General features: G+C 54.1%; 2 protein-coding genes across 6 annotated transcripts; both read right to left on the reverse strand.

The window, feature by feature from the left end:
- Positions 1-1711: 1711 nt before the first annotated feature.
- ANKLE1 (ankyrin repeat and LEM domain containing 1) lies at positions 1712-5645 on the reverse strand. Of its 2 annotated transcripts, none has more exons than XM_074337942.2 (10): positions 5491-5645; positions 5262-5414; positions 4720-4825; positions 4502-4640; positions 3485-4258; positions 3171-3348; positions 2716-2875; positions 2481-2598; positions 2101-2229; positions 1712-1895 (listed from the first exon to the last, which is right to left on the reverse strand). In XM_074337942.2, the coding sequence occupies exons 1-10, from the start codon at positions 5550-5552 to the stop codon at positions 1843-1845; spliced, it is 1872 nt and encodes a 623-aa protein (XP_074194043.2). In that variant the 5' UTR covers positions 5553-5645; the 3' UTR covers positions 1712-1842. The 2 variants fall into 2 exon arrangements, with proteins under 2 accessions (XP_074194043.2, XP_019592295.3); XM_019736736.3 differs by having other exon boundaries at positions 2481-2610; positions 5491-5642.
- Positions 5646-7343: 1698 nt separating this feature from the next.
- Positions 7344-14310, reverse strand: BABAM1 (BRISC and BRCA1 A complex member 1). 4 transcript variants are annotated; one of them, XM_019737067.3, is made up of 10 exons: positions 14155-14310; positions 13641-13763; positions 12903-13262; positions 12079-12137; positions 11279-11399; positions 11118-11196; positions 10307-10331; positions 8775-8904; positions 8520-8606; positions 7344-7831 (listed from the first exon to the last, which is right to left on the reverse strand). In XM_019737067.3, exons 3-10 carry the CDS (start codon positions 13209-13211, stop codon positions 7628-7630), a joined length of 1014 nt encoding a protein of 337 aa, XP_019592626.2. In that variant the 5' UTR covers positions 13212-13262; positions 13641-13763; positions 14155-14310; the 3' UTR covers positions 7344-7627. The 4 variants fall into 4 exon arrangements, with proteins under 4 accessions (XP_019592626.2, XP_019592628.2, XP_019592625.2 ...); XM_019737069.3 differs by having other exon boundaries at positions 13641-13757; positions 14155-14294; XM_019737066.3 differs by having other exon boundaries at positions 12903-13224; positions 14155-14292.
- Positions 14311-14777: the final 467 nt, after the last annotated feature.

Raw genomic sequence — 14777 nt, forward strand, 5'->3', positions numbered from 1 at the left:
CGGGACCTTCCAGACTTATCTCCCGAGTTTCCTCCTCCCCCTCAGAACGCAGGGGTACTTTGGCAGTATTCCCAGAGCAGAAGGCAGAGAATCGGGGGCTGAGCTCCCAGTCCCTGGAGGGGAGGAGGGGGTCCAACAGGTCCATAAGGAGGCTGAGGTGAGGGTCACTGGATATTGCATGGGATTAGAACAGCCATAACTGAGTACTGTATAAGACCCCATGCGGAGTACCTGCCACCCACGAGTCACTGAATCCTCTTCACCCCATGTCACACAGCAAGTCAGTGCTTCTTACCATACCATTTTATCTTTCAACTTGATTTAGGGTAGCTTTTGTCACAAAGATGATTTTCATTTTGAAGGCACCAAATCTTTTTCTGTCTGGTGGATTTCCCTTCCCCATGGCCATGCTCCTAGTCCTCTATATTTTATCCTAATGTATGTATATCTAGGTATACCTGTGGTTTGTGTGGATGGTGGGAGGAGACCATTGTCCCCTGGGTTGCTGCCTCTTGTGTTCTTTTCCCTCTGGTGTGTGGAGCCACCTTTCGTTTAGCCCAGGGGTTCTCACCAGAGACACAGCTGTCCCTTGGGAAATTCTAGAGACAGTTTTGTCACACGTGGGAGGGGGAGGGCGACACCAGCATTTAGTGGGTGGAGCCCAGGGGTGCAGCCCAACACCCTACAATGCAAAGGACAGTCCCCACCCGAAAAATAATTTGGCCTCAAGTATCAGTAGAGCTAAGGTTGGGAAACTGTTAGACAAATCCCATCTCTTTTGGGACTTTTGGGGGTCTCTGGGTTACTTCCCAGCAAACTGTTTATGAATTCCTGGGCGGATGGCACAGTGTTAATTGCTGTCCCTTTGTCAGGAGACTTGGTGTCTGTGAAGCTGCCCAGCTCAGAGAGAGGTTTCTTCAGTTCAATTAAAGTGGAAGAGACCAGGCCCCCTCCAGAGGCCGGGTACTAACTACAAAACAAGCCATTTCTTCCCAGGGAGAGCCAAGGGTACCGCAGTAGAGGAACCGAGGCAGGGGTACCTCCGCCTATGTTACAGCTCGCCCCCTGCAGGATCTGGTTGGCTGAGTCGCAAAGACCGGCAGGTGGTGAACCCAATGAGTCAGCGGAACTCCGGCAGTGCCTAAACCCACTGATAGCGTAGAAGAAGCAACATCTGGAAAATTTAAATGATCCCGCCAACATCTCACCAACACCGCAGCCTGGCATTTTACTGAAGCTCTCTGCATATGTGAATAGTCTGAAGTCACAGGTCATCATCAGAAATTGGGGTTATGGAACTCATTTTATGGCAGAAGAAACAGGTTCAACCCCAGAAAGCTTGTGTTGCATGGTAATCCGGTGGCTGGCGTCTCACACCCAACTCCACCCCCACTCTCCCCCTGCACTGCCTCCTTCCCCTGGCCTCCTGTTACCACACACAGCCCTTGGAGAACATCAGGGCACCTCCCTCCCCAGGGAAACTTTCCACCTGGACCACCTCTGGCTCAGTGCACGAATCTGAGCCACACCCTAATGCATGACTTCATTTAATCAGATCCCCACAACGACCCCTGAGGTAGGACCTCTCAATGTCCCCATGGTACAACTGAGGAAGCTGAGGCTCTGACAGATTACTGGTCTGAGGTACCACAGCTAGCCAGCAGTAGAACCCGGCTCTTGAGCTGGGCAGATTCCCTTCATGTGGCTGAGAAAGCTCCCAGTCCACGATGTAGGTCCCCTTTGTCTGGGAGATAAAAGTGGACTCTGCCCACACAGACAGGACCAAACTGTGAAAGCACTGGCATGTTCCAAAGCACCAAATGTTCCAAAGAATCTTCTGGTCTACTTGTTCTCCTCCCGTGACGGGGAGCTCACTACCTCTCCAGCAGTTCCATCTGTAACAAAGTCCTCCCTTAGTCTGAGGGGGAGATCTGTCCTGCTGCCCCCTCCACCAGCCTTTTAGAGCTAGAGATGGAGGGCTGCTCTCAGCATGGGGCAGGTGGAACATTCAAACACCCTGATCTCTACCCAGGCTGGATGGGCAATTCCCAAGGGCTCAGCCGTGGGCCTGGATGTCCTGGGGTCGCAACTCTCGCTCACCCTCAGCCAGAAAGACAAGGAGGGCGCGATGCAGCAGATGCACCCCCAAGCGGCGGCGCCGGGCAGGTGGCCAGCTTGCTACCACTCCATAGTAGTGTCCTTGTTTCTGGTTGGTCAGCGTCCGGATCCCTGGAGAGATTGGGGATGAGGTCACAGCGGCAGCCTCAGCGAACTCCCGTAGAAGTATGTGACAGAGAACTCACTGTATTGCCCTCAAGCAGGGATAAACCAAAGAACAAAACATGTGCATGTGCAGGCACATAGTCAGTGTTCAATAATTGCTCAATGAATAAACGAACAGCCCTAAGAGGGGAGGGGTGAGGGAACTGGTCGATCAAGGGCCCTTCCTGTGACCCCCACCACACAAGCTAGGCACCCACCTAGAGCATCCACAAGACATGCCTCTCGAGTGTAAGCCTCCACAGCGACAACGTGCTGGAAGCAATGCAGGGAAACAACGCCGTGACCGCTGGCCCAAATGTCCAAGATCTGGCGCACCTTGGGGCAGGCCTGGGGGGTCAGGATGGGTCAAGGGTCTATCTCCTAATCCCCTCCTTCCTCTACCTTCCCGCAGCCTTACTGCCCCTGCTCTGTCCCAGGTCCTTATCCTCACACCTGTTTTCCTGGCCGCCCATAGTAGCCAAGGGCCTCCCAGAGATGGACATTTGGCCGGGCCCTTGTCCCTTTGCCTACATAGAAGATGGCATGAACAAAAGTCCGAAGGCATTCAGTTAGGGTCAGTGAGATGGCTCGGGCTGGCAGGTCCTGAGTCTCCCTGGATGAAAAGGGGTGGATCAGAGAGGAAAAAGTGACAAGAGTTGTCCTAGAGAAAGTCTCTAGTGTCTCAGAGCAAACTTAATGTACATCCAGTGACCCCCATTTTATAGGGCAGAGGGTGGTGGCTGCTTCCCAGACTTTCAGCAGCCCGAATTAGATCCAGCTGCCTTTTATAGATAAAGAAGCTAATGACCAGAGAGGGCCAGTTCCCTTCTTGAGGACACAGAGCATATAAGAACCAATCCCAGAATTTTCCAGCCCTCACTACTGAGTCCCACTACTGCCCAGAGTACCTGGGGTCCAGTAGCAGATATGTGAAGCTGGACTTCACGACCCCCTCCCGCCACCGTCTGTTGGGATCCGGCCGCTCAAACTGCTGAGCAAGTGCATCCTCATCTGCCTGGGCATCTGGGATTCGGCCTGTCTTCAGGGCTTCAACCAGCTCTGGGCTGTGCCCTGAAAAGCCTGGGCCTAGGAGGGGAAACTGAGTCAAGGAAGACAGGAAGGGGTGGTTCCCACAGATGAAGGGAGAAGTGGGACTGAGAGCCAGGGGTCTCCAGGGACTCCTGGAACTTCCTTGAACTCTGGATGCTCAGAAGGAACTAACCGGAAGCAGTGTGGGCTTCTTCTAGCCGGCGGAGGTAGTGTGGCCGGGTGAAGGGTGTGACGGGGCCTGGGCTCTCACCAAGTGCCCGAAGCCCTTGCAGCAGCTCCAGATCAGACATGGCGGGGACCGGCAGGCACCAGCAAGAGGGAACAGGGTTCCTGACACCTGTGGAGCTCTCCTCATCCTCTGTTAGCCAGAGGGCGGCCACGTCACTGTCGAGGGAGCACTGGTCGTCAGGTAGGAAGTGGAAGTCAGAGGGTCCAGGCGGTGGTTCCCGAGGAGGGCTATGGGCTGGGCTTGCATCTGGTTGGTATGTGAGAGAGGTGGAGGCATGTGGCAAGGACAGAGTCAGGGACTGTAGATGGGCATTTAGTTCAGCCACCTTGCCTGCCATGACGTCTCCATGCACCAGCTGTGGGGTGCCAGAAGACTTTGGCACCCTCTGGGATGGTCGGACCCTAGGCAGGAGTCGCTGCCTGGTCTGGGGCAATGACCCAGCCCAGGGGGAAGTGTGGGGGACTGGGTCCTCCGCTCCAGAGGCCTCAACTGCTGTGACAAAGGAGGCATCTGAGCTATAGTTCCAATGCCCTGGGGGAGGACCCAAGCTGCCACCCTTGTCAGCAACCTCAGGGTGGGCAAAGAGGCTGGGGGATCCCGGGCCAGCCACCAGGTCCATGTCCCTGCCATCACGTCTGCCCAGTGCTGTGGAGTCCAGCATCACATCAAGAGGTCCAGAGGGGCTGGCGTCCAGCCCCCTTCTCCTGGGGCTTGGGCCTGGAGCAGATGATAAGTAGAAGTCAGAGGAATAGAGGGGGGAGCCAGAGACAGAGATGGGACTCAGATCAGACAAAAAGAGGGGGCTGGAGTCAAAGGGAGAAGAGAAAGTGAAGGCAGAGAGAGCTGACCAAAGACACTGGACGTGAGACAGAACAAGCGGGAGACAGTGGACATCAGTGACAGAGACACACTAAGCTAGTCTAAAGGCCAAACCGCTGTGGCTGCGCAGGCCCCACTCACCGCCGGGCTCCGGCTCCGGCTCCTGGATTTCTGCCCGGGTTCCGGTAGAGGTCCTGGTCAGCGTCTGGTGCTCCCTCAGGACGCGTGCACAGTCCTGGTGTCCCTGCAGATCCGCCAGGTCCAGCGGCAGGAGTCCGTCCTACGGCGGTGTGGTCAGCAGGGGGCGCCCGAGGCCCTCTTCCCTCCCTCTTAGGCGGTCCCGGGCAAGGGCCCCTCACCTGATCACGCAGTGCCGGGTCCGCTCCCTGGCTCAGCAGTAGCTCCAAGCCGCGGAGACAGCCCCAGGCGGCGGCCACGTGCAGCGGTGTCAGCGCTTCCACCGATCTGGGGCAGAAGCCGAAGAGCGGTCAGCGGAGGAGGGAACTCGATCTCCGCCCCCGAGCTCCGGAATCTTGGCTTTCAGTCACCCATCTTCAACCTCCAGCCTGAGGCACCACCCTAGGAACCCAGATCCTGCGCCCTCAGGCTGGGACCCAAAACTCTGCTCTCTGACCCTGGAGAGTCTACCCCGAGATCCGAACCTTTGATCCCCACTTTGGCCCCAGCGCAATCCCATATTCCACCCAATGTCAGGGACCCTAGGCCCTGCCCTTGGATTCTCAGGTTCCTTCCCTAAATTCCTCAAGCTCCGCCCTCGGGCATCGAGTACCCACCCTTGGACCTTGGGACGCCCTCTCCCTGACTCCAGGGCTTCGCCTTCGGACTCGCGAGACCCCTCCCCTGCGCGGGAGACTCCACCTCAGGCCCAGTCCCTCCTCACCGAGCGTTTGGGTCCCCGCCTCCACGTAGCAAGGCCTCGAGACATCGCAGAGCGTTTGGGTGCCGGGCTCCCGCCGCTAGGTGCACAGCAGCCACGCCATCCGCGAGCACCAGGTTGGGATCGGCGCCGCGGCGCAACAGATCCTCCACGGCCCTGCGATCAGGGTGTCAGAGTGGACCGCAACCCTCTCCCCGCGCCCCGGCCCTTCCTCTCCGGGCCCCGCCCTCACCGCGGTTCCTCCTTCCGCAGCGCCGCCCGCAGCTGTCGTACCAGGCCCGCAGCCTCACCCATGCCCGCGCGGTCCTTCAGCCCCGCGGCTCGGTCTGTCAGTTTCAAACTTCCCGCTTCGCCCTTGTACGCACGCGCTACGCAGCCCCTCGGCTCCGGTCACTGCATCCGCTTGCCGCACGGGGGCCCCAGCCAGGCTGAGCCGCGACGCACCCGCGCCTACGTCGGGTTTGGAGAGCTTCAGTGCTCGCTCCTCCGGCTCGCGATCTGCAGGGCCTGGGGCCGCGGATAAGAGCTGGGGCGGGTGGAGGCCATTATCGCTCTTCAAAACAGGGAAACGACACACTCTGCTGGAGAGAGTGGAGCTAAGACTCAGGGAAACCCGAGGAGCCGGCAGGGGAACCCTCTACGGAGGTGGCCTCCATTAGCGCGCACATTCAATTAAATAGTTCCAGCCTCCAGAAGCTCTGTTTCGCCCGTTTTCAGTCTCGGAGAGCAGGGAGTCCGTGACTTTGGGGCGCTGGGCCACTGAGGGCCTTAGTTTTCCCATCTACAAAATGGGAGAATAACCCCTTCCAGGCTGGTGACATTGAACAAGCATTTCACCACAGGGGCCTGGCACACAGGTGCCCAATAAATGCTTTGTGGGGAAGAAAAGCTGTTGCTCAGTAAAGCTAATTTCATTTTATATGAAACTGAAAATGTAGCTGGTGAACTTTTTCACAGTTGCTCACTACCCAGGAAGATTGTTGAATGATGAACCTGTTGTGTCTGTCTTGTCTCCCTTCTTCTGAGGAGCATTCACACTCTTCCCTGGTGGAGCTGTAACGCCCCCTTCCTCACAAGAGGCTTGCTCCAGGCCTGGACAATCAGAGCACGCCAGGGCTCTGGCCCATGACCCATATGGGGTTGCTGGGAGCCCTCACTTCACCTGGGCTGGGGTCTGAGGAGTTGCTACAGCCGTACAACCAATGGTCATTGGGTGACAATGCAGGGACAATAAGAATCCCCAATTTGGGGGCAGTGGAGGAGAAAACAACTCAGCAAACACCTTAATATGGAACAACACGGTCTCCTCCAGCAAACTGCTTTCAGTGTTTCAGCTCCAGCCAGGAACTCACACTCTGGGGCTAAAGGAATAAGCACTTCCCAGCCAGAGGGTAACTGACAGAGATGGTCCTCCCTGCCCTTGGTCCCTGATTGGCCGGTTCTCATGCAAATGAAGACTCCAAATCCTTAGTTTGATTGGTACAAAGAGCACTATCCTGATTGGCCAGAACGGAGCTATTCTAATTGGTCAAAGCTATTGAAGATAAAACTACACAATTCTGATTGTATGGTGGGGGCGTAAGTCTCCGTCCCATTAGTTGAAATAGGATCCCGGGTACTCCTTTATAAGGGTTGGCTCAAGCAGAAGGTACACAATGCAGGAAGGCAGTTCAGTGCAAACTTCAGTTGAGTGCAGGCTTTTCCCAAAAGCCCCGCTTCTGTGAGAGGCCCCTAATCAGCAATGGCTGCGAGGCCATTTGCTCTGCTTTTCGTTTTGTTTTTTGAGTCTCTTTAGCCACCATGAGCCCTTCTTGGTATTTTCTTTCCTGGGGTCGACACAGCCATCTCACCTCTTTCCACAGATTGGGAGTAAAGCAGGACACCCTGAACACCAACCATGCAAGGTATTTCACCCCACCCCAAGGGCAATGTTGTCTGAACAGCTGAATAGAGCCATTCCTGAAGGTACACCTTGGCTTCTCATCCACAAGAACCAAGCCATTTCCCTTTCTGTTCAGTGGGTGGGTTTTCTGTCACTTGCAACCAAGATCCCAATTAACACAAGGTGATTGGTGTAGACCTGGCTTAGGGATTGCTCAGATTTTTATTCTGATGACAAAAATCACACAGGGAACAACAAAAATTACAACTGATAAACGGGAACACAATGTGGGCTGGGAAACATGGAGAATGGGTGCCCACAGTCCCTGGGATGCTTGCTGGAATCTTGAGTTTCCTTCAAGGGCTCCCAAGTACCTTGGGTACCTCCTTGAAGCTCCCCCCCAGGGGTTTCATGGGGCCCAGTTTGAGAACCAGCACTCTAGGCCAATGGTTTAATTGTACGAGAAGGTTGGATGCACAGGGATGGTTCAGACAGTGGCCTCAACCTCAGTGGCTTCATCGTCCTCCTCCAGCAGGCTGTAGGAGGCATGGCTCTGGCAGGGCCGCTGCAGTGGATGAGCCAGCAGCTTGGCCATACAGTTGTGCAACTCGAGGGCTGGCCCAGCCAGCGCCACCTCATACTTGTAGCTGGTGCCCTTGGTATCCAGGCTGCCCATGAAGGCAAACATGTCCTGTGGGGCCAGGAAGGGGCTCTTCAGGCAGGGGCTCCCTTAACAGGCCCTCCTTGCCCCTGGAGGGTTTCCCAGAGGAAGGAACATCAGGGGTGGGTTCTGAAGGGTGAAGAGGAGTTTGCCAGGCAGAAATCATTCCTTACCACCCACCCAGTGTTAGGGACACCGGGAGATCTCAGTCCTGGAGCCCCCAGTCTGGAGACAGTTGGATGCAGACTGCCCCCCAGCCCCCATGCTGATCTTCCTTGAGGAGGAGGGAAGGCTTCCCAGGGTACTTTTGGCTTAGATACTGAGCTATGCATAGAAGCTGGTCTCAACTCCCTCTATTCACAGTTGGGTAAACAGGCTCAGAGACATAACTGGTTCACTCTTGAGGTCCCACAGCTAGCTCAGGGCTAGGACGTGAATACCCAGCAGGATCTGGAGAGGTAGGGATGAAAGGGTGCTCCAAGCAGAGGGTACAGAAAGAGAGAGAAGCAGATGTTGGGGAGGAGGTGGGCAGGATCCTATGTGCTCTCAGGGCCAATGTTCAGACAGCTCCCACGAACTCCCAGCAGACATGTGGAAATGATTGTTGAATGACTGAGTGACCAGGATACAGGAGGTAGGGTCCCCCAGGCCCAGGGTAGGTAGGTTTGGAGACATCCCATCTATACCCACCTACCACCCACACCCGCCACAGCCTCACCTTCCAGCTCATCTCCTCCTCCTTCTCTTCAGCGCCATTGTGGATGTAAACAACATCGAAGAAGAAATACGGGCACTGGAACATTTTCTGCGGGGAAGAACACTAGCCTTTGGTACTCAGATCACCCCGTGTCCCCGTGGCCACAATTCCCCAACTTCTGTCTTGGACTCTGGGAACCTGCCTGTAGGTGTCCCAGATCTTATGCTCAGGAGGTCCCTCCTGATGTCTCACCACCCTCTCCCAGGCCTCATTCACCTTCATGGGCTCAGTCAGGGAGAACTGGGGCTGGCAGGGCGGGCGGCTGTAGACGAGGATGGTGCGGACCACGTATGGGGGTGGGATCGTCTGTACATTCTCCGTAACTGGCAGCTCAGTCTTCTGTTGGCTGCACAGTGGAGAGGGAGGGAACAAGTCAGAGCACACTCTGGGGGTTTCCCCCACCCCATCATCACTCTTGAGGGGCACACAAGGCCCCACTCGAGCCCTCCCAAGTTCAATGCTGCTTCTGAGTTTTCCCACATGCTGTTTCCTCTGCTCAGAGCACCTCCCCAGCCTCACCCTTCTGCCTGACCTCTCCTGTTCCATCAGGGAAGCTTTGCTAACCCCAAAGCTGGGGCCTGCTCTTGCTCTGGCCACCCTGAGCCTCCCCTCCTTCATTACTATGTGGAGTTGGCCCTGCCCCACCTAGCCAGGAGACTCTTAGGTAGGGACCTGATATTGTATGCTAAGTCAGCACACACTTCCCTACTTGGCCACAGATGGATCTCATGTTAGGCAGACTACACTAGGCCGAAGGCTGAGGTCCTTTCTATGTAAAAAGCAAGTCTGATCATCAACAAGACATCCTCGCAGAAAAACAGGTAAAGGGGACAGACAAATCACTGAGGGAATATCAAATGCCTTAAAAATGAATTAAAAAAGTGAGGGATATAAATGATAAATGTCTGACTATTACATTGTTTTGTGTACCTGAAACTAATAAAAAAAATAAATTTAAACAAAAAAATATTAAGCCACATTCAAAATTAGCCTAATATTTTATATATTTATGCAATAAAATTTTATGGAAATAAAATTAATTTTAAAATTAAAAAAAAATGAATTAAAAAAAGACTCAAAGGAAAACACAGCAACATGTGACCTCTTCCATTATCACACAGATAGAGCTTTTCAGCAGCACGATCAATCCTGGTGCCAGGAAACGTAAACAGAGTTCATTTCTGGCAAAGTGCTTTGGCAATGTCTAGCGAAATTAAAAATACCACCTCCCCACCTTGATTGAGCATGTCCTCCATTGCAAATTTACCTAATAGGTTCACTTGCAAAATTTGCTGAGATGTTTGTACCAAGTTAATCATGATGGTAAAGGCAACACAAGCTATGTGCCCACAATCAGGGGCTGGTAATAATGGGGGTTGGAACAGTGGGGCCCACAAGCTAAGAATGGATTTTATATTTTTAAATGATCAGAGAGAAAAACAAAGCAAAAGACTATTTCATAACATGTGGAAACGATACAAAACTCCAATTTCAGTTCCATCAATAAGGTTTTACTGGAACTCAGCCATGCCCACTCTTGTCCCTATGATCTGTGGCTGCTTTCCAATTATGACAGCAGAGTCATCACGTCAGAGACTATACGGCCTTCAAAGCCGGAACTATTTACTGTCTGGCCCTTTATAGAAAAAGTCTGCTGCCCACCCCCCACGTTAAAACAATGGACTGGAGCACCGTGGGATCATCAAAGGCCTAACAAGGAAGGTAAGATGCAGGAAGGGAGGACTTACATGAGGCTGAAGAGACCTTCCAAATCTGGTGGGGGTGCTAAGGAGAAGGCTGGCGACAGAGGACGGGTGGGGTGGGGGGGTGGCTTCCCTCATCCGGATGCCAGGAGAGCCCTGGCACCTCTGAGCCTGGTGCTAGGTACCACTGTGTGGAAAATGTGCCGTGTGACCCTGGCCTTGTCGCCTGCCCTCTTTGACCCTGTTTTTCCTCAGCACAGATCACAAACTAGGGGGCCGGCACTGGAGGCCCTGAAGACCCTTGGTGATTCAAAGCCCCCCCTTTCCCTCAGGGCTGGCTGGGGCTGCTTGCCTCACAAGCAAAGAACCAGGGGTGTCCCTTTCCCCTCCTCCCAACACTCACCAGTTTTCTAAGTCACAGGTATCATCTTCTATTTAAGTTTTGCATGTGAGCATTTCGTGTTCAAATTAGCATAAAATGTGCTGCAGTTGTGACTTTGATTTTTCAGTCACATACTGTCACTTACTGAACACTGAGTGTATAACTGGCCCTGCATGGAGTGCTCCCCTGTGTATGCAGTTTTGACATCCAGAGTCCAAATCAGCTGGTTTTGCTTCTGTGTTACGACTTCACTGGGACCTCATAGGATAGGAGGTTGTGTGCCTCCCGTTTTACAGATAAAGAAACTGAGGGTCAGAGAGGTGACTGGCCCAAGCCTGTTGCAGCAGAGCTGGGATCTGGACCCGGGCCAGCAAGAGCTGGCCCCCTTCATGGCTCAGACTTCCTAGGTTCTGGGGACGGCAGGACAGGACAGCCCTCCCCACCCTCTCTGGGCGCCCTTGCCTGGAAGGATACTGAAAGTGGAGCAAGAGGCTGTCTCCAGGTCGTAGAGGCAGCTGCAGAGCTCACGGGGGTCTGAGGTCAGGCCAGACAGCTGTGGGGAAGTACAGGCCTCAGCAAGGTGCTCCCTCCACCCACAGCGGTCCCAGGGCAGCTTGGCCCCACCTCAGCCTCACCCAGGCAGTGTCGTCGTTTACCACCACCAGCGCAAACTCATGGCTTTTGTCGATCTTGTGTTTTGTCCGCACGAACATCTCAATCATCTTCTGGGAGACGTTGAGGGCATTGGTTTTGGAGCTGGGGAGGGACAGAGAGTGAAGGGGCTCGTTAAGGAGAGGTCTACTGACCTGGGAGGAGTGTTCTCTCACCCGTCTATCATAGGGAACCCCCCTCCAGCCCCACAACAAAACCCTGAGACCCAGGTCACGCTGCAGAGGGAAGCAAATCTGGCCAAGCTGACCATCTCCAGCTCTTGCCCTCTCCAAATGGGTTCCTCTCTGGCCAGCCTCGGTCTCATATCTGACCCTCATGAGGTCCCCACATACCTTCACTCAGTCATGGGTGGTCAGGGGTGCCAGCAAGAGGAAGGCAGGCTTGTCTTAAGCATCTCCCAGAGCCCCTTGGGCCTTCTCCAGGCCCTGCCACCCCACCCCACAGAGACCTAGCTACTCAGGGCAAGGACTTCCAGGTCAGCCAAGCCTGAGTCTGAGTCCTGGCTCTTTTTATTCGCTGTGATGCCTTGGGTAAGTCAGTTGCTTCTCTGAGTTTCCAAGTCATTGTTGTGACACGGGTGGCATATGGAACAGAACCCAATGGGCTACTACTATACCATTACCAGTTGTTGTTACGCTCTGATACTACCAGGCCCCAGGCCAGACCACTATGGCGTGAGTCTCAGAGAGAAGGCCCTGAGTTTTTCAGGCTGGGCCCCTCCCAGCTGTGGTTACACATTCAAGCCTCAAAATGTCCCTCTCACCCATTGAATGACTCCAACTTTGGCAGTGACATTTCCTCCGACAGGTCCAGGCAGATGATCTGCAATGAAGTTGGAAGGTAGTGAGGACACTGTGACAGGCAGCGCCTGGTGACTGGATGTGAACGCCAGCCCCCACACACTTGGCCTTCTTTAAGCAGACCTGTCTGAAAAGGAGCTAGGATGGCTCCCAATTCCCAGCCAAGCCATCCACTTTGGAAGGCAGTGGCTAAGGGGAAAGAGCACTGGACTACGAGTCTAGGTTGATGAGTAACTAAGTCAACCAGAGAACATCTGACACAGAAACAACGAAACAAGGGTACAGTGGGTTGAATTGTGGCCCTCGGAAGATACAGCCTCTTAGAACCTCAGAATCCTGACTTTATTTGGAATTAGGGTCTTTAATGATGTAATTAAGGTAAAGATGTTTGAGATAAGATCATCTGATCTAATGATAAGTGTCCTTATGAGAGACAGTAGAAGAGATACAGAGACAGAGGGGAAGGTCATGCGAAGATGGAGGCAGAGATTGGAGTGATACAGCCACAAGCCAAGGACGCCTGGAGCCACCCGAAATGGGAAGAGGCAGGAAGGATCCTCCCCTAGAGCCTCCGGAGGGAATGTGACCCATTGTTCTGGCTTCTGGTTTCCAGAAGTGTGGGAGAATAAATTTCTGTTGTTTTAAGCCACCCAGTTTGCAGTACTTTATTGTGGCAGCCCCAGGAAACCCATACAAAAGGACTGTTTGCAGAGCGAATCCCAAAAGACAAGAATGGTAACCCAAGGTTCCCCAAAGCCTCAGAGTTGATGGCTGAATTCCCACTTACCACCTTCTCAGGACAGTTGACCCTTGGTGTCCGCACCTGGACTTCAGGGGCTGGCGGGGGCACCTGCCAGGGCTTGGGGCCAGCTCCCGGAGGGTTGGAGGTCCCATCGTCAGCACTGGCCGCCTCACCCTCACCCTCACTGCGGCTGCCCACACTGGCCTGGGCCCCCAGAGCCCGGTCCTCAGCCCCCTCAGGGTTGGAGCGCGTGCGGGGCCTTGGCTCCACTGACTGCTCCTGCTCCTCCTCCTCCTCATCTTCCTCCTCTTCCTCTTCTTCCTCAGTGGGGCTGCTGGGCTCCACCACCTCCATGGCTCCTGAGTGGCTGAATGAAGCAGGGATGGGAGAAACCAGAATCCTTCCCTTAGGGATTTGAGAAACATTTGATTACCAGGCAGAATAGGGCACAAGCTGCTTACTGACTATAAGAGTCACTCCTCTCAGGGCCTCGGTTTCCTCATTGGTAGAATGGGTGCCTTTACACTTAATTATTTTTTTCTGTAGGGCCAATCCCATCCCTGCCTCCTTGGTCAATGAGCATAAGTGGCTACTGTGAATGGCTCAGAGATGGGGACACGATTAAATACAGACCAGTGAGGAGCAGCTCTGAGACTTCCAATAGTGCTATTAGGGGAGAGGGGCTCGTTAGAGTTGCAGAGCTGAAAACATGTAAGTTGAGAGCTTCCAGGAGCCTCTTTAGCCTCCAAGAGGGGAAAGAAAGCCTGCCTGAGTGATACTCACCCAGAAAAAACCAGACAGACTTCTGAGCACTTGAATCCAGCTATGCCTGGAACCAGTCCGATACGCCACTAACTTCCCTTTCTTGCTTAAGCCAGATTGAGTTGTGTTTTCTGTTACCTGAAACTGAAAATGTTTTGGTGAATAAAGGAATAACGTCTGGGATTCTTCCCAGTGGGCGCTGGGCTGCCTAAGGGGTGTCTGTACAAGGGAGGGGCGCAGATCTGGGTGTTACAGGACTCTTTGAGGAAAGATAGGACGCCAATGGAACCGCATGCCTAGCTGGGCAAGGGGTGCGGGCTGCCCGGGATGGTGTCTGAGCGCCTTGCAGCTCCCACAGCCTCTAAGGAAAACAAAGCCTTAGTTGCAGCAAGAGGGATGGAGACTAGAATGCAGGAAAAACCAGAGCTGAAGGCGGAAGCTTCAAGGGAGGCGAGGGGCTAGATCTCTGGGGTTACAGGACCTGGGCCTCTAGAGACGAGAGCCGCAGGCTTTCACCACCCAACTCTCTGCTCACCGTAGCCTGAGGTTCGCTCCAACTTGGCTGCCGAATCACTAAGAAGCCGCCATTTTCGCAGCCGGACGTGGTGCAGCGCAGCCGCGACGCCTCTTGGGAAATGTAGTTCAGCGGGCTGCAGGGAGAGCCGAGCGCTGAACTGGACGAGGCTGGAGAGTCTTGGAAGTTGATAGGCTGGGACTGTGCTAGGAGGTGGGGTTTGGAAGGTGATAGAGGGGAGTGGGGCTGAGTGGGGATGGATCTGGAATGTGATTGGCTAAAGCAAGATGAGGTAGAGTTTTTATGTTTCTGATGGAATCATACTACTCTGGTCAGCGCTTCTACCGTGTTAGGCTGAGACGAGGCCGAGTGGACTGGGGTTTTCGATAGACTAGGCTCAGAAGGGTGGAGAAGGCCTCGTTTGCAATGTTATAAACTGAGTGGGACAGGATTGGGCGGGATTTAGGGGAAGAAGCGCGTTGATTGGTGATGGGTGGAGCTGACTTGGACCTCAGTGAGGGGTGGGATTTTCCGGACTGAGGTAGGGGTGGCCCAGACCCCAAGGCCCCTCCCAATTACTTAAGTCTCCTTATTTTACATATATTCGCAAAAATCAAAAATACTAAGCCGCCCCCCAAAATACT

The sequence above is a fragment of the Rhinolophus sinicus genome, chromosome 15 (genome assembly GCF_057876585.1).
Source record: "Rhinolophus sinicus isolate RSI-liver-muscle chromosome 15, RSI-T2T, whole genome shotgun sequence".
Lineage (NCBI taxonomy): Eukaryota > Metazoa > Chordata > Mammalia > Chiroptera > Rhinolophidae > Rhinolophus > Rhinolophus sinicus.

Coding starts and splice junctions, on each gene's coding strand:
- ANKLE1 (XM_019736736.3), bottom strand. CDS start 5,552: ATGGGTGAGGCTGCGGGCCTGGTACGACAGCTGCGGGCGGCGCTGCGG. Junction 3,349..3,484: donor AGAAGCCCACACTGCTTCCG/GTTAGTTCCTTC, acceptor TTCCCCTCCTAG/GCCCAGGCTTTTCAGGGCAC. Junction 1,896..2,100: donor CCTTGTCTTTCTGGCTGAGG/GTGAGCGAGAGT, acceptor ACTTTGTTACAG/ATGGAACTGCTGGAGAGGTA.
- BABAM1 (XM_019737067.3), bottom strand. CDS start 13,211: ATGGAGGTGGTGGAGCCCAGCAGCCCCACTGAGGAAGAAGAGGAAGAG. Junction 12,138..12,902: donor TCAACTGTCCTGAGAAGGTG/GTAAGTGGGAAT, acceptor ACTTCATTGCAG/ATCATCTGCCTGGACCTGTC. Junction 10,332..11,117: donor AGCCTCTTGCTCCACTTTCA/GTATCCTTCCAG, acceptor CACCCCCACCAG/ATTTGGAAGGTCTCTTCAGC.